Source organism: Schistocerca gregaria, chromosome 1 (genome assembly GCF_023897955.1).
Source record: "Schistocerca gregaria isolate iqSchGreg1 chromosome 1, iqSchGreg1.2, whole genome shotgun sequence".
NCBI classification, from domain to species: Eukaryota; Metazoa; Arthropoda; class Insecta; order Orthoptera; family Acrididae; genus Schistocerca; species Schistocerca gregaria.
In genome coordinates, this window is record NC_064920.1 from 742,290,579 (window position 1) to 742,317,040 (window position 26,462).

A 26,462-nucleotide genomic window follows, 5' to 3' on the forward strand; every position below is an offset into this window, starting at 1 on the left:
CCTGACCTGGCTCCTAGTGACTTTTGGCTTTTTCCAACAATGAAAGACACTCTCCGTGGCCGCACATTCACCAGCCGTGCTGCTATTGCCACAGCGATTTTCCAGTGGTCAAAACAGACTCCTAAAGAAGCCTTCGCCGCTGCCATGGAATCACGGCGTCAGCGTTGTGAAAAATGTGTACATCTGCAGAGCGATTACGTCGAGAAGTAACGCCAGTTTCATCGATTTCGGGTGAGTAGTTAATTAGAAAAAAAATCGGAGGCCTTAGAACTTGAATGCACCTCGTATTAAACTATGTGACTAACTGCAGGGTAATCTGATGTGGCTCTATAATTACTGAAGCAATAGCGAGTTTTAGCATCACAACAGGACTTGTTGAGTTAAACCATAAACCCGTGAGATCACCGAAGTTAAGCGCTGTCGGGTGTGGTCGGCACTTGGATGGGTGACCATCCAGGTCGCCATGCGCTTTTGCCACTTTTCGGGGTGCACTCAGCCTCGTGATGCCAATTGAGGAGCTACTCGACCGAATAGTAACGGCTTCGGTCAAGAATACCATCATAACGACCGGGAGAGTTGTGTGCTAACCCCACACCCCTCCTATCTGCATTCTCCACTGAGGATGACACGGCGGTAGGCGGTAGGCCACTCGTGACCTGAAGTCGGAGTGATTCTCTCCTGCCGAGAGAAAACAGAGGGTGCCTGGCCATCGCTATTGTCACCTGGGCCCGACTATCCCGACGGCCGACGGACACGGCCGTGCAATACTCCCCTGTCCCACGTGTCTCTTCCACACAGAACTTCCACCACCATTGGAATATATAGCAAATGGAGTAAGACCCATCACCAGTTTTGAGTAATTACAGCCCTTGATACTCAGTCACCTTCCCATCGACATCAGTTGAAGAAAATAAATGAGAGGAGACAAGCCAACAGAGCTTGGCGTCTCTCAAGTTTGGAAGAACAAGTGAAAGTTAATCGAAGACTGAAACTGTTTGTCGGTTGGTGAGGAGCACTAGGTTTGCTGTGCTTATTGTATGAGAAAGATAAATTCCTTCGTCAGATCCTGTTCCAACTTTAACGTGTGACAGTTAACAAGATTCCTGTCTAACAGTGTGTAAATCAGGATGTCAGCCTACAGACACAGTATTTGTGTACAAAGGACTCTTTAGTCCACCATGTTGATCTCGTGGTATGACACTTGTGGCTGTGATACCCTGTAGCCTTTGTGCAAACTGCCGGTGAAGTGTTAGCTGATCGTTTAGTGTGAGTCGAAAAATATCTGCCTCTAATGTTTGTGGTGGTGGTGGTTAGTGTTTAACGTCCCGTCAACAACGAGGTCATTAGAGACGGAGCGCAAGCTCGGGTTAGGGAAGGATTGGGAAGGAAATTGGCCGTGCCCTTTCAAAGGAACCATCCCGGCATTTGCCTGAAACGATTTAGGGAAATCACGGAAAACCTAAATCAGGATGGCCGGAGACGGGATTGAACCGTCGTCCTCCCGAATGCGAGTCCAGTGTGCTAACCACTGCGCCACCTCGCTCGGTCTAATGTTTGTGTCGGTGTTGTTGAGAATGAATAGACAACTGAAATGGAGACGTAAGGAATGGACACCGAAAAAGAAAGGAGGGAAGGTAATTTGGACGACAAGGTCATTAGAGATACATTATTCCTCTCTATGAGTACAGCGGGGTTACGGGTCTTAAAGCACCACCTGGAAAGTCATTCAACAGAGGGCTAAATGGCTCTGAGCACTATGGGACTTAATATCTGTGTTCATCAGTCCCCTAGAACTTAGAACTACTCAAACCTAACTAACCTAAGGACATCACACACATCCATGCCCGAGGCAGGATTCGAACCTGCGGCCGTAGCAGCCACGCGGTTCCGGACTGAGCGCCTAGATCCGCTAGACCACCGCGGCTGGCACAAATGTGAAACGCTTCACGATTTTGCGTGTCATCCTTGTGCAGGAGCCATGCTAATTTTCTCTGTATCGTTCCAATTTTAGTATATGCACCGCCGAAGCGAGTACATTCAACAGAGCTATGGAGAGAAGTTTGGAATGACAAAGCAATGACCAGCCACTGCAACCATTTCTAATGTTATATTCTGAATAGGAATACTTCTTCCTCATAGAATGGCAAAGAAAGTTGATGATATGTCAGATAATGATCAGTTTAGTATTAGGAAAGGTAAAGGCACCAGTGAAGCATTTCTTACGTGCTTGATAATGGAAGACAGATGTAAGAAAAATAAAACACATTCGTAGGATTTTTGACCTAGGGAAAGCATTCCACGGTGCAAAATAGTGCAAGGTGGTCGACATTTTCACAAAAATAGTTATGGGCTATATCCAAAGACGGGTGATCTTCAACGTGTACAATATCCAAAAAAGAACAATAAGAATGGTAGGTCAAGAACGAAGTTATAGGATTACAAAGGGTATAAAGCAGTGATGTAGCCTTTCGCCATTACTGTTTATGCGTAGGAGAAGTAATGAAGGAAATAAAAGAATGGTTAAGAGGGGGGGAGGGGATAAAAGGGACCAGACTGCTGCGGTCATCGGTCGAAAAGGTTAAGGAATGGGATTAAAATTCAAGGTGAAAGGTATCGATAAGAAAATTCACAGATGGCATTGCTACCCTGTTGAATAGAATGGGCATATAGTGAAGATTGAGAGTCGTCGGGAGAAACACAAAAGCAATGAAGAGTAGCGCAAATGAGATTAGTGACAAACTTAATAACGAATTAGACAAAGTGGAGGGGTCTGCTACCTGTAAGCAAAGTTACACATGACAGAGGAAGCAAGGAGGACATAAAAATAGACTGACATAGTGCAAGAGGGGTAATTCCTAGCCAAAATATGTCTACTGCTATTAAACATCGACCTTCATTTAAGGAAGAAATTTCTGAGATTGGATGCAAGAAATCGTGAAGTCGTGCAGTATGTGAAAAGAAGAGAATTGAAGTGGGTTTGTGATGTGGTGGTTGCAGAAGGATGTTGAACAATAAGAAGACCGATAAGATAAGAAATGAGAATGTTTTTGGCAGAGTCGGCTAGGAGAGGAACGTGTGGAAAGCATTGACAGGAATAATGGACAGGAACAACTTCCACGGTACTGAAAGATGCTGTAATTGGCGTAACCGCAGAGGAAGACAGAGATTTAAATACATCCAACAAACAACTGACTGGCTGCAAGAGTTACTCTGAGGTGAAGAGGTAGAGTCAGGGGAGGAGTCAGTGACCAGCACATTAAACCAGTCAGAAGTCTGATACCTGGAACCCCCCAACCCCCCTCCAAAAATAAAAGTAAATAAAATCGCACCACGTTACCGTGTTAAGCTTAACACCGCATACGGGCTAGCGGTGCCCGTGTCCCGCAGTCTGAGTTCCGGGGCTGGCCCACCAGGCCAACCGGACTGTCTCCTGGCTCCTCTGTAACTGTGTCGCGGGGTCCCTGGGTTCAGCCACAGCAGAGCTAACGGCCCCCCGTAAATCTCGCCGGCACAGATTTTTGCGTCGGCCCTGCCCGCGGCATGTGGCTAGCGGAATCAGTGGTACTTTGGTGCTGACCCTCAAATCGTCTACGGAACAGCATATGGTACCACTGCTGATGTCACAGAATGTTCTCAGCACAGGCACACTACAATGCGGTTCGTTATTTCTTTATTTGTTCCTCTACGTTTAATCGTTGCGAAGCTGTACTCACAGTCTTGTACTTAGTCGATGTAATGTCAGATTTACAAAACTCATCGCTTCATTAAAACTAGCGCTTCAGGATGTGTCTTACTAACCTGTTAACCACATTGTGCAAAAAACTTCTTTTCTGCCATATTCTACGCACTATCTCACCAAATACCTTATTTCACAAACTCGTTGATGTTATGGTTTATCCTTGCTTTTCTGGATCTACATCTACATGGATACTCTACAAATCACATTTAAGTGCCTGGCAGAGGGTTCATCGAACCACCTTCACAATTCTCTATTATTCCAATCTCGTATAGCGCGCGGAAAGAATGAACGCCTATATCTTTCCGTACGAGCTCTGATTTCCCTTTTTTCATCGTGGTGATCGTTCCTTCCTATGTAGGTCGGTGTCAACAAAATATTATCGCATTCGGAGGAGAAAGTTGGTGAATGGAATTCCGTGAGAAGATTCCGCCGCAACGAAAAACACCTTTGTTTTAATGATGTCCAGCCCAAATCCTGTATCACTTCTGTGACACTATCTCCCATATTTCGCGTTAATACAAAACGTGCTACCTTTCTTTGAACTTTTTCGATGTACTCCGTCAGTCCCGTCTGGTGAGGATCCCACACCGCGCAGCAGTATTCTAAAAGAGGACGGACAAGCGTAGTGTAGGCAGTCTCCTAAGTAGGTCTGTTACATTTTCTAAGTGTCCTGCCAATAAAACGCAGTCTTTGGGTAGCCTTCCCAAAAACGTATTTTATGAATTCCTTCCAATTTAAGTTGTTCATAATTGTAATACCTAGGTATTTAGTTGAATTAACGGCTTTTAGATTACGGTGATTTATCATGTAACCGAAGTTTAACGAGTTCCTTTTAGCACTCACTTTACGTTATTTAAGGTCAACTGCCACTTTTCGCACCATTCTGATATTTCTTCTAAATAGTTTTGCAGTTTGTTTTAATCTTCTGATGGCTTTATTAGTCGATAAACGTCAGCGTCATCTGCAAACAACCGAAGACGGCTGCTCAGATTGTCTCCCAAATCGTTTATATAAATAAGGAACAGCAAAGGCCTATAGCAGAACCTTGCGGAACGACAGAAATCACTTCTGTTGTCCTCGATGACGTTCCGTCAATTACTACGAACTGTGACCTTTCTGACAGGAAGCCGGCCGCGGTGGTCTCGCTGTTCTAGGCGCGCAGTCCGGAACCGTGCGACTGCTACGGTCGCAGGTTCGAATCCTGCCTCGGGCATGGATGTGTATGATGTCCTTAGGTTAGTTAGGTTTAAGTAGTTCTAAGTTCTAGGGGACTGATGACCACAGCTGTTAAGTCCCATAGTGCTCAGAGCCATTCTGACAGGAAATCACAAATCCAGTCAAATAACTGAGACGATATTCCATAAGTACGCAATTTCACTACGAGCCGCTTGTGTGGTACAGTGTCAAAAGCCTTCCAGAAATCCAGAACTACGCAATCGATCTGAAATCCCTATGAATGTTTATGATTATTACAGAATTCTATACCTTCACATCATAGGACACTGTGGAGGTTGTATGTTCATAGGGAATATTTACTGATTTGATAATCAGGTACCTTTTCCTGTCAGCAGAAATGTTCTGTTTGTGGAAGGTTCTTCCACCTCCAGATTTCCGACCGAAAAGGTGATGACGTGATGAGGCATCGGACTCGTGTTCTGGAACAACGGAAATCACACCTGCATTATGTAGTTTCTATAGACCGTGTGAGGTAAATGCTGGGATACCTCCTTTGCAAAGGACAATGCCGATCATAAGGGGGGGGGGGGGGGTAGAACGTCAAACGGGCCGACTTGGAGCAGGACATTTTAATCTTCACTACCTATACTTTTACAAATAAATTCATAAACCTTTGTCAGCATGACCAGAAAGGGTTCTGGATTCACACTCATAGCAGTGAAAGTTCAAAAACATAAAAAAGTAAATTTTTTGCATATGAAATTTCACCTTCCTTTCACTTACTATTGGATGCATTTGCTGCTATAGGTACACTTTTCTTCATAAGTAAGAGCGATTCTTCGATGAATTTTGCACAGCATACAAACCATACCTACAGGTGTATGAAGCTCTACAATTTTCCAAATCTATTGAAATTGAGATAATTAACTTTAAAATTTTAGTTTTTTCTAAATATGTTTAAAATGTAACAGCTCATTCATTTTTTCGTATATTAAATAGATTCTAGAGTTTCATATACCTGTAAGTATTGTTTGTATACTGTGCAAAATTCATCGAAGAATCTCTCTTATTTATGAAGAAAACTATACCTATAGCAACAAATGCAGCTAATACTAAGTCAAAAAATGATGGAATTTCACGTGTAAAAATTTATTTTGTTATGTTTCTGAATTTCCACTGTTATGAGTATGAATCTTGAATCCTTCCTGGTCATGATGACAAAGTTTTATAATTTATTTGTATATGTATTGACAGTGGAAATTAAAATATCCTGTGGTGCCTCTCCTGCTCCAAGCCGGCCCGTTTGACGTCCTACCCCTTTAAGCCGACGATCGACAATCTCATTAGTTCAACGTCTTCCGTTGAGTGGTGACCGCATACGTAATTTTGATTCACCATCACTCACACTTTTTGTGGCAGGTTCCAGGTAAGGATCCATACTCATGCAATAACCTTCCAACCGACGGCCAGGTGCACTTACCTGTCACTGGCATTTCTTTTTTTGCATCATAGTTGCTCAATGTGTGTGTGTGTGTGTGTGTGTGTGTGTGTGTGTGTGTGTGAAATCTGATGGGACTTAACTGCTAAGGTCATCAGTCCCTAAGCTTACACACTACTTAACCTAAATTATCCTAAGGACAAACACACGCACACACCCCTGCCCCAGGGTGGACTCGAACCTCCGCCGGGACCAGCCGCACAGTCCATTACTGCAGCGCCTTATACCGCTCGGCTAATCCAACGCGGCAGTTCCTCAATGGAATCTGCAGCGCGTAGTTGATGGGTATGGCACATATAAAAAAAAGAGGACTGACACTTTATGATGATTTAATACATAGTTTCATTGTCCATAATTCTGGATGGTTGCACTGGTTACGTGAAAACAAAAGAAATAAAAGCCCTACCTTTATTGTCTTAAAACGACGCACGCAAACAGTCACACCCCACAAAAGTTCTTGCGAGCTCTCGGCTCGCGGAGGGTGAATAGTATTGATTCAGAATTCCTAAACATGAAATAGCAGTAAGTATGGTACACTGCGGCGACTACAGTCGTCAAGAAACGGAGGAAATGCATTCATTGTTGCCAATATGAACCACTGGAATAACGACATCATTGAAAATTTGTGCCAAACCGAGACTCTAACCCAAATTTCCCGCTTTACGCAAGCGGTCGCCGTAACCGCTTCTGCCATCCGAGCACGTGTCACGGCCAGTCGCGAATTTCCATATGTCGTCGCCCACGTGTCACAACCAGCACTCTTGCGTAACGTGTATTCCCGTCCAGGAAGCACATATTTATTGAAATTCGAAAAAAAAGGTTAAAATGGCTCTAAGCACTATGGGACTTAACATCTGAGGTCATCAGTCCCCCTAGACTAAGAACTACTTAAACCTAACTAACCTAAGGACATAACACACATCCATGCCCGAGGCAGGATTCGAACCTGCGACCGTAGCAGCCGCGCCCTTCCGGACTGAAGCGCCTTGAACCGCTCGGCCACAGCGGCCGGATATTGAGATTCGAGGGAGCAGCATTAGCGAATAAATACGAAATAACAGTGGCTGTGTTATTAAGGAGCAATGTTCCTTCCGACATGCGTGCATGTGTCTCTATTGACCTCATTCTCGACAAGACATTAAACATGCATCTTCTTTCGTTCCGGATTTCTGAAAATCTATCTCCGATACCGCACCTCAGTCACATAACCAGATTTGAGAAAATAAACCCATTTTGAGGAAACCGTCATAGGTGAAAAAAGCTCGTAATGACACAGTTTTGTTAAATAGCCAGCTTTATTAGAAGCTTTCTAGATGTATTCAGATTGCTTAATGTGAAATGTGTGAGTAATATCCTCTGAAATGCCTCGGGTGCCTTGCGCGTTGTTACGCTCGGTGTGTGTGTGCGCGCAGGTTCCCCGAGTCGCGGCTGGCGAAGCTGTTCAACGGCAGCATCCCGATCGTGCTGGACTCGCTGAAGCAGCACTACTTCATCGACCGCGACGGCGGCATGTTCCGGCACATCCTCAACTTCATGCGCAACTCGCGGCTGCTGCTGCCGGACACTTTCAGCGACATCGACCTGCTGCTCGAGGAGGCCCGCTACTTCGACATCGCCCGTGAGTACCGCAGTTCCCTCCACATCCACTTCATACTGCTCCTTTCATGTAATCAAAAAGCTGCAATTCTGAAATTCTGAAGGTAGCAACGATAAAATATAGGGTGCGATTACTTACCTGCAACTGGTATAGAAACCATACTGCAGTTACGACGGGCGTCTTATTTACATCCCAATACACCATATAGTTCCCCACTCTTTTGGCTACAAAGCCCTGTTTTTCACCATAATCTCTGTTCAAAGCGACGGTCTTGCTCCTTTTTCTGGGAGGGTCCTGTATCCGGTCTGTAGCGTGGACGAGGGAGAACAGTCCAACGAAGTTTTGTGAGCTCATCTGGGGTGTAAAGGGTGTGAGGCATTGCGTTGTCACGGATAAGAAGAAGTTCGTTTACATTTTTGTGGCGACGGACACACTGAAGTCGTTTCTCCAATCTCCTGAGGCGTTCAACGAATTCGAAAGTAAAGTTCTATGTACTGACTTGGCAAAAAATCCTAAGAAATTTTGGTCTTATGTCAAAGCTGTAGGTGGATCAAAACAATATATCCAGACACTCTATGACCAAAATGGTACTGAAACAGAGGATGACAGACTAAAGGCCGAAATACTAAATGTCTTTTTCCAAAGCTGTTTCACAGAGGAAGACTGCACTGTAGTTCCTTCTCTAGATTGTCGCACAGATGACAAAATGGTAGATATGGAAATAGACGACAGAGGGATAGAGAAACATTTAAAATCGCTCAAAAGAGGAAAGGCCGCTGGACCTGATGGGATACCAGTTCGATTTTACACAGAGTACGCGAAGGAACTTGCCCCCCTTCTTGCAGCGGTGTACCGCAGGTCTCTAGAAGAGCGTAGCGTTCCAAAGGATTGGAAAAGGGCACAGGTCATCCCCGTTTTCAAGAAGGGACGTCGAACAGATCTGCACAACTATAGACCTATATCTCTAACGTCGATCAGTTGTAGAATTTTGGAACACGTATTATGTTCGAGTATAATGACTTTTCTGGAGACTAGAAATCTACTGTGTAGAAATCAGCATGGGTTTCGAAAAAGACGGTCGTGTGGAACCCAGCTCGCGCTATTCGTCCACGAGACTGAGAGAGCCATAGACACGGGTTCCCAGGTAGATTCCGTGTTTCTTGACTTCCGCAAGGCGTTCGACACAGTTTCCCACAGTCGTTTAATGAACAAAGTAAGAGCATGTGAACTATCAGACCAATTGTGTGATTGGATTCAAGAGTTCCTAGATAACAGAACGCAGCATGTCATTATCAATGGAAAGAAGTCTCCCGAAGTAAGAGTGATTTCAGGTGTGCCGCAGGGGAGTGTCATAGGACCGTTGCTATTCACAGTATATATAAATGACCTTATGGATAACATCGGAAGTTCACTGAGGCTTTTTGCGGATGATTCTGTAGTATATTGAGAGGTTGTAACAATGGAAAATTGTACTGAAATGCAGGAGGATCTGCAGCGAATTGACGCATGGTGCAGGGAATGGCAATTGAATCTCAATGTAGACAAGTGTAATGTGCTGCGAATACATAGAAACAAAGATCCTTTATCATTTAGTTACAATACAGCAGGTCAGCAACTGGAAGCATTTAATTCCATAAATTATCTGGGATTAGGCATTAGGAACGATTTAAAATGGAATGACCATATAAAATTAATCGTCGGTAAAGCAGATGCCAGACTGAGATTCATTGGAAGAATCCCAAGGAAATGCAACCCGAAAACAAAGGAAGTAGGTTACGGTACACTTGTTCGCCCACTGCTTGAATACTGTTCCTCGGTGTGGGATCCGTACCAGATAGTGTTGATAGAAGAGATAGAGAAGATCCAACGGAGACCAGCGCCTTTCGTAAAAGGATCATTTATTAATCGCTAAAGCGTTACGGAGATGATAGATAAACTCCAATGTAAACTCCAGCAGTAGCTCGATAGGGGCTTTTGTTCATGTTTCGAGAACACACCTTCACAAGCAGTATATTGCTGCCTCCTACGTATATCTCACGAAAGACCATGAGGATAAACTCAGAGAGATTAGAGCCCACACAGAGGCATACCGACAATCTTTCTTTCCACAAACAGTACGAGACTGGAATAGAAGGGAGAACCGATAGAGGTTGAATATAGATCTTCAAGATGGTCTGTCCTGTTCAAGCCTCTTCATTCCTGCGTAAGTACTGCATTATACAGCCATTTAACTTGTTCACTGTGTTCATCCCTGGGTCTGCTCTATTCACTGTGCCCTTCTGCTGCTCCCGACACTTCCCTAGGTTACCGAACTGACAATTCCATGATACCACAGGATGTGTCCTATCAACAGATCCCTTCTTTTTGCCGAGTTGCGCCACAAATTTCCTTTCTCACCTATTCCAGAGATATTGAATTGAACTGAGGAGAAATAAAATTTACAGTACAGCTTGACAAAAAGAAGAACTCTGTGAATAGGACACAACCTGGGGCACCATGTAAAGGTCAGTTTGTTAATGTAGGGCGAAAATTGTAGAAGATACGTGGCGCCAATACAGTAAGATAATTCAGATTCATGTGGGTTGCAGTACTTATGGAAAGATAAAGGGGTTTACTCAGGATAGACTAGCCTGGAGAGCTGTATCAAGATGTCTTCATTCTGAAGACTACAATACCAAAATGAATCTGTATGAGGGAACGAGAACGTATAGTTACACATCTTAGAGAATAACAGACGAAGTTCTGTATGTCACACAAACAAGAACGTTTTGTTTGCTGAGCGATTTCTGAAGGCAGGAAGGAAGTGACATTAGGGTTTAAAGTCCCGTCGATTTCCATGTCATTAGAGATGGAGCACAAACTGCAATTGTTTTGTTTTTGTTAAGAATGGAAAAGGAAATCTTCATCACCATTTTGAAGGAACATCTCGACATTTATCTGGAGCGACTTAGGGATATTACGAAGAACCTACATTTTGATTTCCGGACGCGGATTTGAACCGTCGTCCTTCCGAATCGAGGCCAGCGTGCAAACCATTGCGCCATCAAGCTCGCTAAGTAATTTCTGAGACAATATTGTGTGCTAACCGAAGCAACAGTAAAATCGCTTGATCAGGAATTTTCGCAGAGCAAGAAATCTTCGCCACTCCCAATCTGCATCGGAATAGAGTTGATTTTAATGTATCGTTGATGTCGAGGCCATTGGGAACAGGCGCTAACTTATCTGGACAAGACCAGGTAATAGAGTCGGCCGAGTTGCTGTTGAAGGATTCATTTTGGCATTTACCTAAGAGATTTAAGGGGGCAGACAAAGAATAGGTGAGCATGGACGAATGGGGATTCGAATTTCTCCTCTCGAATACAACTACAGTATTTGCGTTACCTGGGACGGTTTCCGATATTCAGTCATAAACTGTCGCCAGGCGCACATGCTATTCACTCACCTGTACGTAATATTACCATGTATGTGTTCCCATTTTTATACCCTGCCTTCTACAGTATGTAACCTTGCTGACATAGATGTCTCAGAATTAAATATCAAGATTACCAGCGCTGAAGCAACACCACTTTGTCGCTACGTAACTGAAGAAATTGTGTGGCTCATATGATGAACTTGGAAGTACTGCACTACGTAAGATCATGTAACTCTACCACGAAGCTTGGTCATCTACTGCCCAAGTTCAGGAACCAACAAGACGCGGCCCTCGTGCCCGTATCAATTCCTACCGCAGCAAGGTTCCTGCGGTATTGGGCTACCTCCCAGACAGCCCACGCACAGAGCAAGCTAGTGTTGGTCTTCCATTACCTAACGACAGCATATGTCCGGCGGCACTTTAGTGTCAGTTGTCATACACTAACGCCATACGGAAAGCGCGCGGAAACGTCCTTGATGCGAAACCTACGGCCGCTCGTAAATCTTATGAAATCCCGCTATCGCTTTGCTCTAAAAACTGAAATCGAGAACATGTTTTCAAAAACTAAACAGCACCTGCAGCTATATTATTATGGAGAATCTGTAACTTCGTATCACTTACGGGAAAAGATTAGTCAGCAAGGACGAATACTTCACACCGAAACCGCTTTTATTCACCCCCAGACTCTACCTCAGCAGAGAGAGGTCCTTTTTTTCATGTTCTAGCAGATTCCAGTACACTCAAGAACTTTCCAGGGATCATTAACTTTAAATGATAAATAATTCCAGAAATATGAGTCGAATCGATGACCCACACATTGTGAGCCACCGACTGTATCTGCAATATCAGAGGGCAGGGTGAACGGTAGGTGTCAATATTACATGGAGTCTACTATCTGAATCCGAGCTTCCCTGTTTTCTTACCCTACTTTCGTTTCACAAAATAGTGGGCAGTTCACCTGTTTGTATCTTCAATGTCATTTTGTTGTGGAAACATTGAGACTGTATGAAACATTCATACCATTTCATCGATGGTTCACAATACCTCGGAAACAGTAAGCCCACCTTCTTCCTCAATGACTCAGATGCTAAACGCTTCCGTGCGAATGTTGATTGGGATACTTTTTGTTTCCACATTAACAAATATTTTTGATTCCCCCAATAGATGTGACGTGAGAAGGTAGTAGTTCAACACCGTGTTTAGACGTGTTCCTGACGCAGCAGCGAGACAATGACCAACGAATCGCGCTCCTCGATATGGCTAGCAAGGCGGTTGCCATTCTGGAGACACATACAGTGATTCCAGGTTTCAAATCGCCTACAAAAAATAAGGCAATGCTATGCCGCATAAATGACTGTTTTGGACTCAGGTTACTAGTAGTTTACAGTTTCGTCAACCTAATACTAATTAAACAGAGCAGTCTACTCGCACTATCGTTAGATAACGGGCTGAATTTTAAGGCTTATGAGTGTATTCCCTCTACATCTACATACATACTCCGCAAAACACCAGTGTATAGCGGAGTCATTTCCTTTCCTATTTCACTCACAAATGGAGCAAAGGAAAAATGACCACGCGTCGGTACTGCAACCCTTAATTTCTCTTATCCTGCCTACGCTCTCTTTACGCTACATGTACGTTGCCGGCAATAGAATTCTTCTGTCAGCCACAGATGCCGGATCTCTAAGTTTTCTCTGTACTGTTTCGTGAAAAGAACGTTTTCCCTCCAGGCATTTCCGTTTGAGTTCACGAAGCATCCCCGTAATATTCAAGTGTTGATTGAACACTCAGGTAACAAATCAATCTAGCAGTACGCCTCTGAATTGGCTGCCTTCTGTGATATACTGCAGCAGTTCTTTCTATGTATGGTCCAAGTTTCATAGAGTTCCAAGTTTCATGGAGTTTTATTACTTGCCACACGTTTGAGCGAGCGCACACACACACACACACACACACACACACTAGACCGAGCGAAGTGGCGTAGTGGTTAGCACACTGGACTCGCATTCGGGAGGACGACGGTTTAATTCCGCCTCCGGCCATCCTGATTTAGGTTTTCCGTGATTTCCCTAAATCGTTTCAGGCAAATGCTGGGATGGTTCCTTTGAAATGGCACGGCCGACTTCCTTTCCAATCCTTCCCTAAACCGAGCTTGCGCTCCGTCTCTAATGACCTCGTTGTCGACGGGACGTTAAACACTACCCACCAACCCACCAGCACACACACTAGCGAGCATCGCACACCAAACCATAAGCAACAAACAGAGATGAAAGAATTACGCTGTTGTCTAACATATCCCCTCTTATTACTGCACGTCTCTGATAACGGCAAGTGTGTACGCACTGTACTCCAATTTCCGCAGTAATGACAGCGTTATTCATACACCGGTATCTTAATCTAGGAAATAATTCCCCAAAAGCCTAGAGTAACATGCATGTCATTGTGAAGGATAGCTACTTGGGCACAGATGATCGACATGACTGTTCGGATTTATCCTAAAGGCAATATTGCCACACGGTATCATGCTAAACTGCTCCGAATATCACGGCGGCGTTGCGTGAGCGCTCGTTGCCACGTGCTAACGCGCATGCGCTGACGGGTACGATTACGGAATCACAGGTAACCAGTGGCCAGCCTTCCGTGACGGGAACAGTTCGATGACAGGCGTGCTGGCAACACGGACAGCATTAGCGTCTTCAGACACTAATGAGTACACGCGTTTGCGTGCTCTTCCCCGTGGTTCGCTCCACTTCGTCCGGTACGTTACTAGGTAACCGCCGTAGCGATGGCCGCTGCTGGAGTGTATTATGTAAATTTTTAATTTAAGCTCCTATATGCTCGAATAAATTTACATTTCTTTAACAACTTTGGGCGTCCTAACGGACGGGTGTTTTTGCTTAATGGAACATCGCCGCATTAATAACGTGTACCAGATTCCCGGAATTATTACACATGCTAAAACGTAGTTTTGTTGGGAAGGTATAAATGGCTGGGATCACACTTTTAAAAATCTTTGCTCGATCTCTCAATTTGACTGCAATATTGCACACAGTATTCCGAATTACTATTGAAAAGAAAAGGTAACGTTTTATAAACTTCCGCTGTCTATCAGACGTAACGACAACAGAAATAAAAGCAGAATAAACTCGCTTAAATAAATGTATTATCAACTTCTTAAGATCGTTCGCAGATCATTACAGTCCTCAAGAATGTCATCAAACGTTCGATATAAATTTCTTGTGCTGATGTTCTTCTGAACTATATCCATGAATCGAAAATGTGCTGATATTTGATACTGAACGCCCGCGTCTGATTATAACGTTTATAGGGAAGCTATGCTCTGCTAACCTCGATCAAAGTTTGTTTTTCCTTTGAAATGAAAGACGAAAATGGAAAAGATTGGTTTTGTCTCAGAATAACGGTGCCAAAGTAATGTCACAAAGATATATGTAACCTTTCCAGTTCCCTCACATTTTGAAAAGGATCTGGAAGGCCCAAATGCGATCCTGGCAATGTGTTCTCTCTTTTTTAATGATTACGAGTGCTACGTAATCACCGAGCTCTAGTCGCTGTAGCAAATGATGAAACTACAAACCGCTAGTTACACTGCGCGACAGAATTAGATTATCACGCTTTCGAAACCCAGTAATTGTATCCCATTGCGCAGCATAAATTTGAAATTTCTCTCAAAGGTGCCTACAAACTTCCTCTGTAATGGTGCAAAGGAATGGCGCCTCCTCGGGCTCGTCGACGCTTCAGACAGCAAACTGTCGACATGTGCGAAAGAAAGGCCACAACGCAGAAGTTCATGTGACGTGTAAAGTGTGTTAATGATGTCCCATTACCACTAAATTTTATCAAAATTCTGCCCAACATTGATAGCTGCGAGAATAGAACTTCAAAGCGCCTCTGTAAAGCCCACTAGTTCGACAATAACTTCGGTGGCACGCCGCCCTCCTCTTCCCACATTTATTGAGGATTTTAACAATGTGCTTTCACAGAGGAAACCTTCGAAGTAGTGCTACATGGCTGCAGTAAGACAACTGCCACCGGGGGTGTATCAAGTGGTTGCCTACCTGCAGGCGCCAAGCACCCGTGTAACAGTACAGTATCCAGACACCCCCAAAACATGCGTTTTTCATATTAGGTGCGTTGTGCTGCCATCTATTGCCAGGTACTCCATATCAGCTACCTCAGTTGTCATTAGACAGCGTGAGAGACCAGAATGGAGCGCTCCGCGGAACTCACCAACTTCGAACGTGGTCAGTTGATTGGATGTCACTTGTGTCATACGCCTGTACGCGAGATTTCGATACTCCTAAACATCCCTAGGTCCGCTGTTTCCGATGTGATAATGAAGTGGAAACATGAAAGGACATGCACAGCACCAAAGCGTACAGGCTGACCTCGTCTGTTGACTGACACAGACCGCCGACAGTTGAAGAGGATTGTAATCTGTAATAGGCGGACATCTAGCCAGACCATCACACAGGAATTACAAACTACATCAGGATCCACTGCAAGTACTATGACAGTAAGGCGGGAGCTGAGAAAACTTGCATTTCATGGTCCAGTGGATGCTAATAAACCATATATCATGTGGGTAAATGGCAAACGACGCCTCGCTTGGTGTAAGGAGCGTAAACATTGGACTATTGAACAGTGGAAAAACGTTGTGTGGAGTGACGAATCACTGTACGCAATGTGCTGACTCGATGGCAGTGTAAGGGTATGGCGAATGCCCGATGAACGTCAACTGCCGACGTATGTAGTGCCAACAGTAAAATTAGGAGGCGGTGGTCCTATGGTGTGGTTGTGTTTTTTTCATGGAGGGGGCTTGCACCCTTTGTTGTTTTGCATGTCACTGTCACAGCACACACCTACATTGATGTTTTAAGTACCTTCTTGCTTCCCACTGCTGAACAGCAATTCGAGGATAGCGATTGCATCTTTCAACACGATCGAGCACCTGTTCATAATACATGGCCGGTGGCGGAGTGGTTTCACGAGAATAACATCCCTGTAATGGACTGGCCTGCACAGAGTCCTCACCTGAATCCTATATAACATCTTTGGGGATGTTTTGGAACGCCGATTCGTGCCAGGCCTCACCGACCGACATCGATACCTCTCCTCACTGCAGCACTCGGTGAAGAATGGGCTGCCATTCCCCAACAAACCTTCCAGCACCTGATTGAATGTATGCCTCCGAGAGTGCAAGCTGTCATTAAGGATAAAGGTGGGCCGACACCATATTGAATTCCAGCATTACCGAAGGAGGGCGTCCAAACTTGTAAGTCATCTTCAACTCGGTGTCTGGATATTTTGTATCAGATAGTGTATTTACACGAAACGCGTTATATTTGTCTTTGTTGCGAATCAACTGCCAATCCTTGTACCAAGCATCGATACACTGCAGGTCTTTCTGAATTTCGCTACATGCTTTTAGTCTTGCAACTTATCTAAACGCAGCAACACCATTTTCATAGATCTTCCCACGTTACCCATCAGACTACTTGCATGTTTTGTCGACCGGTGTGGCGCTATAACATCCCTCCCTTATGAGTTCTCTCCCTCCGTCGGTCCTCCCCTCCCCCTTTTTCTCCCCTCATCTGTCCAGCCCCCCCCCCAATCTGTTCTTGGCTGTGGTGTGTCATGTTCGTATCAACATTTTAGTGCAGTGTTTCAAGTGAGTGTTAAGTGTTGTGCCTCTTTTCCGAAGTGTTGCGAACGGAAATCATACAGCCGCTGGGTGTGATTTTTATATCTCTTGTCAACAGACACCAGACTGTCGCTGTGTATTTTTTTTTTTTTTTTAAAGTGTCTGTCTACTATTTTACCTGTCTGCTTCCTGTGTATTTTAGTAGCATCGCCAACCCTAAGTTTTATGTTTTACCTTCCTCAATTTTCCGCCATTTTACAATTTAAGTGATTGTTTTTATCGTCTGCTTTTACTGATTATTATCTTCTTCTTATGTTTTGAAAATTCTGTAGGGTGAAGAGCGGCGTACTGAGCTGCTGCCAGCCAGCCCCCTTCGGGGGGAATCGAAATTCAATAAAGGAAAAAGAAAGCGCTATAACATTGCAACATTTCTCAGAGTAGACTCATAGTTTCTTCTTCGTCTGAACTTCTCTCTTCGTTAAGAATGACATGCTAGGTCGCTAGGTTTAATTTGCTAGGAAGTCATCAATCCGATCACAAAGCCAGTCTGATGTCCCTCAGGTGACAGTGCGGAAAACATTCAACGCGGCATCAATCTGGGCGCTACTTTCTGTTGCCTTCTGGCTGTCGTGGACGAAGAGAACGAGCTAGTCTCCACACGATCGTCGTTTGCGGATTCCGTACCGAATCCTACACACAACGTTTTCACTCTGCAATGGGATCATAATGCGCGAGCATGTAATGTGTTTTGCAGTTCTTCAACAGCCTTTCCGCCCGTGTTTACCCGGCCGTCGTCGCAGAGTGGAGATTTCCCGCAAGTTGGCTGTTCGCAGAGATTCGCGAGCCGGCGGCGGGCCGCGCTGCCAATTAACGCCTGCGGCGGCCTCGTAAGTCTGCGCGGGCGGCGATGGCGCGATTAGTGAACCTCGCGCCTCGCGCAGCCCGCCAGCGCGGCAGCCATCGCGATTTAGAAGCGCGCGTGCACAATAAATCGGCGCCGCCGAATAACGAACTAATCGCCACGGAGCGGGCCGCCGCGCGGAGCCTCGCGCGCGCCCTTATCACCGCCAATTACTCAGGCCCGCCGAGCGTAAATTGGTTTATAACGCCGCCTATCTGCACAGCAACGAGCCGGCCGCAATAAACTGGGCTGGCCCGGCCGGCTGACGTCTTGCTCACACCTCCCGCTGACAGCCACGCCTCGCGCTCCGCGACTGCTCCCTAGCACTTTTGTTCTCTCGCTTTTATGTGCGTTACTCACGGCTGGGCTCTCCGTAATGGCCGCTAACAATGAGCCTTATTATACTGTTACCTTTTTTCTGTGTGGCAAGAATTCCTGCGTCATGACGCCAACCAGTTTTCCGAGAAACTTCCCTCGAAGTGACTAGTTGCAATCACAATTAACTGAACCACCTGGTAATAGACATAATAACGACACATTGTCCGACTTCGTTGTGTCTTCTTATTAGATAGGTCCATAACTTCGTAGCTTTTTTGTTTTCCACTTTGGTATTCCAAATGGCTCTGAGCACTATGGGACTTAATTTCTGGGGTCATCAGTCCCCCAGAACTTAGAACTGCTTAAACCTAACTAACCTAAGGAAATCACACACATCCATGCCCGAGACAGGATTCGAACCTGCGACCGTAGCGGTCGCGCGGTTCCAGACTAAAACGCCTAGAATCGCTCGGCCACCACGGCCGGCTTGGTATTCCAGTTGAAGTTTCTATGAATTTATTTATCAATGGCATTTTTTTATTTGTAGTTCACTGTTGGTATTTGAGTTTAAGTATTGTTATTTCGTCATTTAAAGATAGTGAGTGGAGCCTGGACGCTAGAAAATGGAGTGCGAAGTGGGGAAATCTGAACATTTCTGATATACTCTTAGTCTGAGATCAATAGAGGGGTAACAGCAGCGGTGACAGCCAGAAACATTTTCCCCGTGTATGGGTATGGGGAAATCGGAACGTTTCTGATATATTCTTGGTCTGAGATCAATGGAGGGGTAACAGCAGCGGGAACAGCCAGAAACATTTTCCCCGTGTATGGGTATAATGTCGTTGGACAGAGCACGGAAACAAAATGGTTTTCTTGCTTTAAGGAGGATTGTTTTGACATTAGCGACTCTACTGGAAAAGCAAGCCGTCCGCAGTGGCCGAGCGGTTCTATGCGCTATAGTATGGAACCGCGCGGCCGCTGGTTCGAATCCTGTCTCGGGCATGGATGTGTATGATGTCCTACGGGGTTTGATGAAGATAGTTTAAGCACATTCATCCACAAGGGTACAAGTCAGTGTACCTGAGAACTGGCAAACGTGATCAACTGTGATCATTGTACCATCGTGCGACATTTGTATGCAGCTGGGAAGGTTCAAAAAGTGGTTTTATGGGTATGGCATGCTCTAAGCCAAAATCACAAAAAGTCCATTCCTATCTTGTATCGTTAATGGGGACGACAAATAATGGTTTTATGCTAACGTAAGGAAAAGAATGGAATGGTCGAGTCGAAAAAAGCGCAACACCCCATACAAAAATCTTCGGCCATCCACAAAAGATAATGTTATGCATTTGGTGGAACAGCGACATTGTGGCGTACCACGAATTGCTTCCCGAATATCACTACCATCAGCACTGACATTTATTGCCAAGAACTGAGACGCGTTGCAGACGCAATCCAACAACAACGAACAGGAAGACTGCGGGAAGTTATGCTACTCCGCGATAACACACGCCACCATTCCGGCAGACTGACGAGCTGGGTTGGGAAATCATTCCGCATACACGTAATTCACCTAAACTTCCACCCTCACATTTTCACCTTTTCCCACCTTTTCCGCAATTTATTGAACAGCCTTCAAGAAACTTCCTTTAAGGATGAAAATGTACTCCGAACATTGTTGGACAAGTTCTTCGCATCAAAACCACGAGATTTCTAAAATCGCGGAAACGAAAAGATCCTCCAGCGGAGGTAGACTGTCGTAAATATAGCAGAAGAGTATCTTTTGCGTTTATTAAACGTATGGAAATCTTTACCAATTTATGTACCAAGCCAATACACTTCCTTGCTAATCAGTGGTGCAATAGCGTGTGTAGTTTGTCCCCCGAGCTGGATTTTATCTCAGAAAACGAGATGACGGAATGCATCAAACGGGAAGGTCAACCCCCCGGAATACCTGAAAATATATTCATCCAAATGTTGTATAGTTGTTAAACAATTTGAAACGTCCCCTTAGAAAAATTATACATGACTGTGCTTAAACTGACACACAGTATTTTTAGCGCAACGCAATCTGACTTTTACAAATCCCTACAATAGAATTGCCCTGACTAAATTAACCTATACCTTGCACAAATCACTTACCTCACCAAAAATCTTCGTTACTCGAACTACTGCAATACAGCGAGCGCCACTACTGCCAGCTAAATAAAAGATTCAAACTACTGAAGGCACTAACTACTGATAGGCATAGTTAGCAAATGAAAGATTTGGTAAAGAACAAACAATGTATTTACCTTAATAGTGTTCAAAAGTCATAATATATATAGCAGTTCATGACATCCAGTCTTACAAATTTCAAAACTCCGCCATTTCTCTCCCCACATCCACCACAGCTGGCGGCTCACCTCCATCTGCGTAACGCTATGCGCTGTTCGCATCCAGCTGCCCAACACTACAATGGCCAACAACAATGCCAACCCACCACAGACTGCACACAGCACAGCCAGTGATTTTCATACAGAGCGCTACGTGGCGTTACCAATATAAAAACCTACTTAAAATTCATGTCGGTTGTGTGCATGAGTGCGTGCGTGTGCGTGTGCGTGTGCGTGTGTGTGTGTGTGTGTGTGAGTGTGTGTGTGTGTGTGTGTGTGTGTGTAGTGTAGTGTGTAGTGTAGTGTATTGTAATGTAATGTTTGTGTTGTGTGACGATGATGATGATGATGATCATGATGATGAAGAGAGAAGGGAGAGGATGAAACCTGTGGCGGCACAGAGCATCCCCTTCCGAGGGACAGTTCACCATCAGCAGCGTCACGCCCCCTCACTTCATAAGATACGGTGGAAAGGTTTGGTACTTAAACCAGAACGTTGGCGCAAAGTCTGGTGATCAGGAACCTTATGCTTCCGATTCCGTTCCCCTTTTTTTTCCACCACAAGGATTCGAACTAGCTTACCCCGGGTCGAGTGCCACCTCACAAGCAAGCATTAGCGACGTCCGCCGTGGAGACGAGTACTTCTGTGCTTTTACGTAACCAAAGCAATCGCTTTTGCTGCCAATACGGTTTACATGCCAAAACATAAAATATGTTATTTTGTACTCAAAAGAACATTCTTCATCGTGACAAAGGCAAGAGTTTCCTCTTACTGTTGATAAATGCCAAAGTTGTTCATGAGTAACAGAAACATGTGTTACATAACTTCGACAAAGTATTGAAGTGATGAGCAAGGGGTATTTTTGTTCTGCGGTTTTTTTTTACCTTTCTTTGAAGAATTTGCGTTTCTAGGGCTAGCGCTGTATGATAAATTTGAATTGCTTTTTTAATTTCTACTGAAATATTCCTCTGTTTCACTTCACAAATCAACAATTTTCGAATAAAACCTGAATTAAACAGCAACAAGTCCAATTTTGCTATAAATACACTTTACTTTTAAGTAACAGACAGGAGGATAATTACATAGAGCAAAAATGTCGTCAGAGTTTCTAGACGCTTCACCGCTTTCGATTTTTTGGGGAACCTAGTATGACCATCGTTAGGAGGAAACGCCTAGAAGGTATGCAACACAACTAATGTACAGGTAATGTGGTTACTACTTTAACTGGCCGTAGCTACTAGGAAAACTGTCGTGGTCTACGCTCACTTATGATAAGTCTGTGATAGCATAAGATACTTTTATTACTCTAGTTGTCTCTGATGTTATTAACTGCAAGTCAAATATTCCGAGCTGTACCTTTAAGGGATACTTTCTTCCCCGACAGTGATCTCATAATGCATTAGTATTGCCAAACTGCGCCATGGTTCATACTGCTTGTTAAACTTCTAAAACAGACACGATGAGGCAGTGTTTTTCACAGCCATCTCTCTAAGACACCACTTTCAGCTGAGGTGTGTAATTTGAGCTGACGACCACCTTACGTTTATCGCCCCCATAGCTACGTAAATAGCTGCATAGTAACACAGAAGAGCATCATTTCGTGCGAGGCAGGCCCCAAGAGGGTTTCTGCCAGACATTTAACTGTGAACTGCAGAGTAATCATGTATATTCAGACTTAACACGACATTCACAACTGTATTTTCTGTGTATCGGACTTCGAAACTGGATATGCCAATTTTCCTTCAGAGAGCTAGTCAGTTAAAGGTGTGCCATTGCTGAGTAGTTCGTCGTGGTGACTCTTCTACAAGCATTATTTTTAACATTTCTTGAGACTATAACTCTCTTCTTACCCACAGCGCAACATATAATACACTTTTTATTTCCATCAAAAGACAATTTTTTAGATTTTTTTGTCATATCAGGACTGCGTAAATCGATTTTGAAAGGTCCAAGAAGAAACGAGTGATTTTGTGAGCAGGGCAATTACAGTTGTGAAGACGAGTTGTACTATAGCTACTTACTAAAATAAGAAGCACCGTGAGTCAAATATCCAGCGTATTTAGATTTACACTTTCATTCTTAACTGATAAAGTGACATTAGTTGACCAGTATTCTTGAGTAGAGAAAGTAGAATATTGTCATTATGAATAGCATCTCTTACAAACTATTAATTTCAAATTATTCCCACAGATTGGCAGTACGTAGAAACACAAGAAAGAAATACATCACTCTCGATAAATGGATCCCGGACACCTTGCTAGAGGAGTCGTTAACAGTAATCGCAAAATTACATCCCATTGGTACAGGAACGTTGGGTATCAGATCTTCGAAACAATTTTAAAACGGGGGTTTAGCATTCCGTAGAGATGTAAGTGAAACGGACGACAGCTCTCTTCTACGACAACGTGGAGAGAAGGAACCGCCCTGACATTCGCCACTAATGATTTAAGGGAACACGAATACTCTAAATAGGGACGGCTACACAATGATTTAAGTAGACCAGACGTTAGATTTGGTAACACAGTGGATAATGTTCGTCGGTCCATGCTGGTCCTATAGTAGTTCAAACTTGCGCCTTACGATCTAACTATGACAATGTCAGAACAATGCTTTTTACTCGTTAGCTGCCCAAAAAAACTTTTCTGGCGCAGCGAAAACGGAAAGCGATATGAACAGCGAGGTCTTATGAGATGTTATACAAGTTGTAGATTGAAGAAGCCCGGAGAGGAAATCGGCTGCTACTTTTTAAAAGGAACAGTCCCAGCTTTCATATTAAACCTGAACGTAGCTGGCAGCCCGGGGTGTGGAAGCCGCTCCTTCTGATTGAGGTTGTGTTGCCCTAACCAGTTTGTCACCTCGGTCGATTTGGTTAAAGAGTAGCGCCCCAAACACGGAGTTGTAATTCGTTGCTCGAGAGAAGTTTAGAGGTGTTTCTACTTCATATGCCCGCAACAGAAAGTAAGTTCCATTCTAAAACCCATCATTCAGTCTTAGCTCACAACGCTTTGTGTCCAGGACGTTTTATTCGTCGTGGTAAGGCCGCTCTCACTGGAACAGTTACTGCTGCCGTTAGCGTTTCCTCCGTACACTGCTTACAAAATAATTACCGCCAAGAATGTCTTCTGGCCACTCCCGGCAGCTGATGCGGCCTGCTCGTCGTTTTCAAATTAATTGCCTCTTATCCGCCAGTCAGTAAGGCTAATGGCAGAAACGTTTTCCTATTACGGCGTCTTTAAGACTTCAGTTCATTTCCGAGTATCTAAGGATCACGACCACTTAGCCTTAATTAAACACAAAGAATAATAATTTTCACCGTAAAACATGTAATACTTCTACCTGCGGTCACCACCATACGTACTGAGATCTGATGTTCCCTGTATTCATACATTTATTTATTTAACCTGATCTGATTAGGAACATCAGGCCCTCATATACATCAAACATACGGTACATTCTTTACATCATAGGTATCTAAGTAATATCAATTTTAATACAATAAATAGTATTAAAATGAGTTGGGTGTCTCAAATGGCAATGTGAGTAAATAATACCGTCTATGAACTACTGAAATTAATACTGGGATACGTGTACTACTGAAGAGCCAAAGAAACTGGTACAACTGCCTAATTTCGTGTGGGGCCTCCGCGAGCACGCAGAAAGGCCGCAACACGATGTGGCATGTACTCGACTACTGTCTGATGGAGTGCTGGAGAGAATTGGCACCATGAATCCTGTAGGGCTTCCCATAAATCCGTAAGACTAGGAGGGGGTGGAGATCTCTTCTCAATAGCACGTTGCAAGGCATCCCAGATATGCTCAATAATATTCGTGTCTGGGGGGTTTGGTGGCCAGGAGAAGTGCTTAAACCCAGAAGAGAGTTCCTGGAGTCACTCTGTAGCAATTATGGACGTCTGGGGTGGCGCAGTAATGATAATGGCAGATATAAAAAGTAATTTGTAGGTATACGAACAGATGTTTTATGATACATCGAGTTATGGGGAAGGAAATTTAAGGAGACTGCACCAGCTAAGTATTCTGGAAAATGAGGAAAATCTGGTTTGAAGGAAGAATGTATAATATAAGGGTAAGGAATATGTACAGGCGCAATAGTGATCCGTTTTGTTGCTTTACTATATATGTCATTAACTGTCTTCTGAAGCTGGAGATATTTTTTAGTTCTCTAGTATAATGCAGGAGGTTGTTCCAAAGTCGGGTTCCTGCTATTGCTCATGTCTGCACGCTGCCATGATAGCTGTGCTTAAGATAGTGAAATACGATCAGAGATTTGGTCGGACGTCACAGATTTAACGAACTAGAGAATATAAACATTATTTTTAATATATAAAAAAACCGATCTTATAAACCGGAAATAAGTCCAGCCCCCACTTTTGAAACTTCAAGGGTGGAACAGGCATTCGTAACCACTTCCAAGCGCTGTGAGCGTACCTGAGAAAGGCCTTGTAGGATAACTTCGCTGTAATCAATAATTTGGAATATAAGTATTTGTACAAGTTTATTTTTCATGTCAAGAAGGAAGAGCTTTTTATGTTTTTTATAGGGCATGGAGTGATGCAATGTTTTATGCAGTCACGTGCTCAGTCAAATTTAGATTTGCATCTTATATGACTACTAGACTCTTTGCTGAAGGAGAAAAGTTGATATTTGGTCCATTTAGGGTTAAAGATGATAGGGATTCCCAATATTTCGGACTAATGAGTCTAGAATAACTAACCAGTATCGCTTGAAATTTGGATGAGTTGAGCTTTAACACCACATCCTGCGTCCACTTTGATGGTGCACACAGGTCGTTATTGAGATTCTCGATAGCAGTCTTCAGGATTACTCGTTTTGCAGTTAGGTACAACTCGAGGTCACCAGCGTACTTGTAGTATTTGCAGTAGAACAGAACTGATGATACATCATTTACGTACGATCAAAAGAGTATAGAACTTAATACCGAATCCTGGGGGACGGTTGATACTACCTGCCTCCTTTGTGAGTTTATGGTGCGGACATGACGCCTTGCTGGCGAGACGCCAGTATGAGCTAAACCATTTCACTGCACGTGGCGAGAAATTTAGGGTGCTAAATTTGACAAGGAAAATGTCGAAGTTGACACCGTCAAGTAAACGTGTAGATTAAATACCTAAGCTGCTGGACTGTCTACATACTGCAGCAGGTAAATTATGTTTCTGATTACATTCCGACTGAATAGTGATTATACAGCATTTACTTAATAATCTAACTTTGAATTTTTTAATACATTCCCGCCACGTTAGATGAGAGTGAATATGAGGGGTGCACTTTATGCACTGTCTGCCACGTTGGCTGGCGCTAGATGGAAGCAGGTGAAGGAAGAACGCACATAGAGCAGTAGTTGCCAACAGTTGCAGAGACTGCAGCAGAACTGCATCCTCTCAAAAGATGTAAATTGCCTTATTTGAAGCATTGTGTAAATAAATTTCGTATCTGCTGCAAGGACGTGCATAAAATGTGAATGTAGTTCCCATTTCCTAGATTTGCTTTCACGCTGTATTTCGACAGGGTCGTTGCAACAGACCCGTCGCTTCCACATTGCTCCCTGATGTCGTCCCCTTTGGTTCAGCACTGTATACGTCGCCATTCTGCCGCCGTCGCAGCCATCTTTAGTGTAGGTTTCCGCTCCCTCTTCGACGGTGGGATATGATTACAAAGGCAATGAGAACACGTGTAATCCAAGCAATCATGGTAGCGCCAGGACCGGGCACACTTCCGCTCACTTAACCAGCTGCGAACGGTTGACG

General features: G+C 44.1%; 1 protein-coding gene and 1 non-coding gene across 3 annotated transcripts in view; one reads left to right on the forward strand and one right to left on the reverse strand.

Moving 5' to 3' along the window:
* Positions 1 to 26,462, forward strand: part of LOC126267432 (BTB/POZ domain-containing protein Tiwaz) — a 760,252-nt gene that overhangs the window by 722,938 nt on the left and 10,852 nt on the right. For both annotated transcript variants that reach the window (XM_049972696.1, XM_049972687.1), the window contains exon 4: positions 7,826 to 8,031. In XM_049972696.1, coding sequence (XP_049828653.1) covers positions 7,826 to 8,031 — 206 coding nt within the window. The remainder of the gene's footprint in view (positions 1 to 7,825; positions 8,032 to 26,462) is intronic.
* LOC126286442 (U6 spliceosomal RNA) lies at positions 1,929 to 2,035 on the reverse strand. Its single transcript, XR_007551696.1, has one exon. It is a non-coding gene; the product is annotated as a U6 spliceosomal RNA (small nuclear RNA).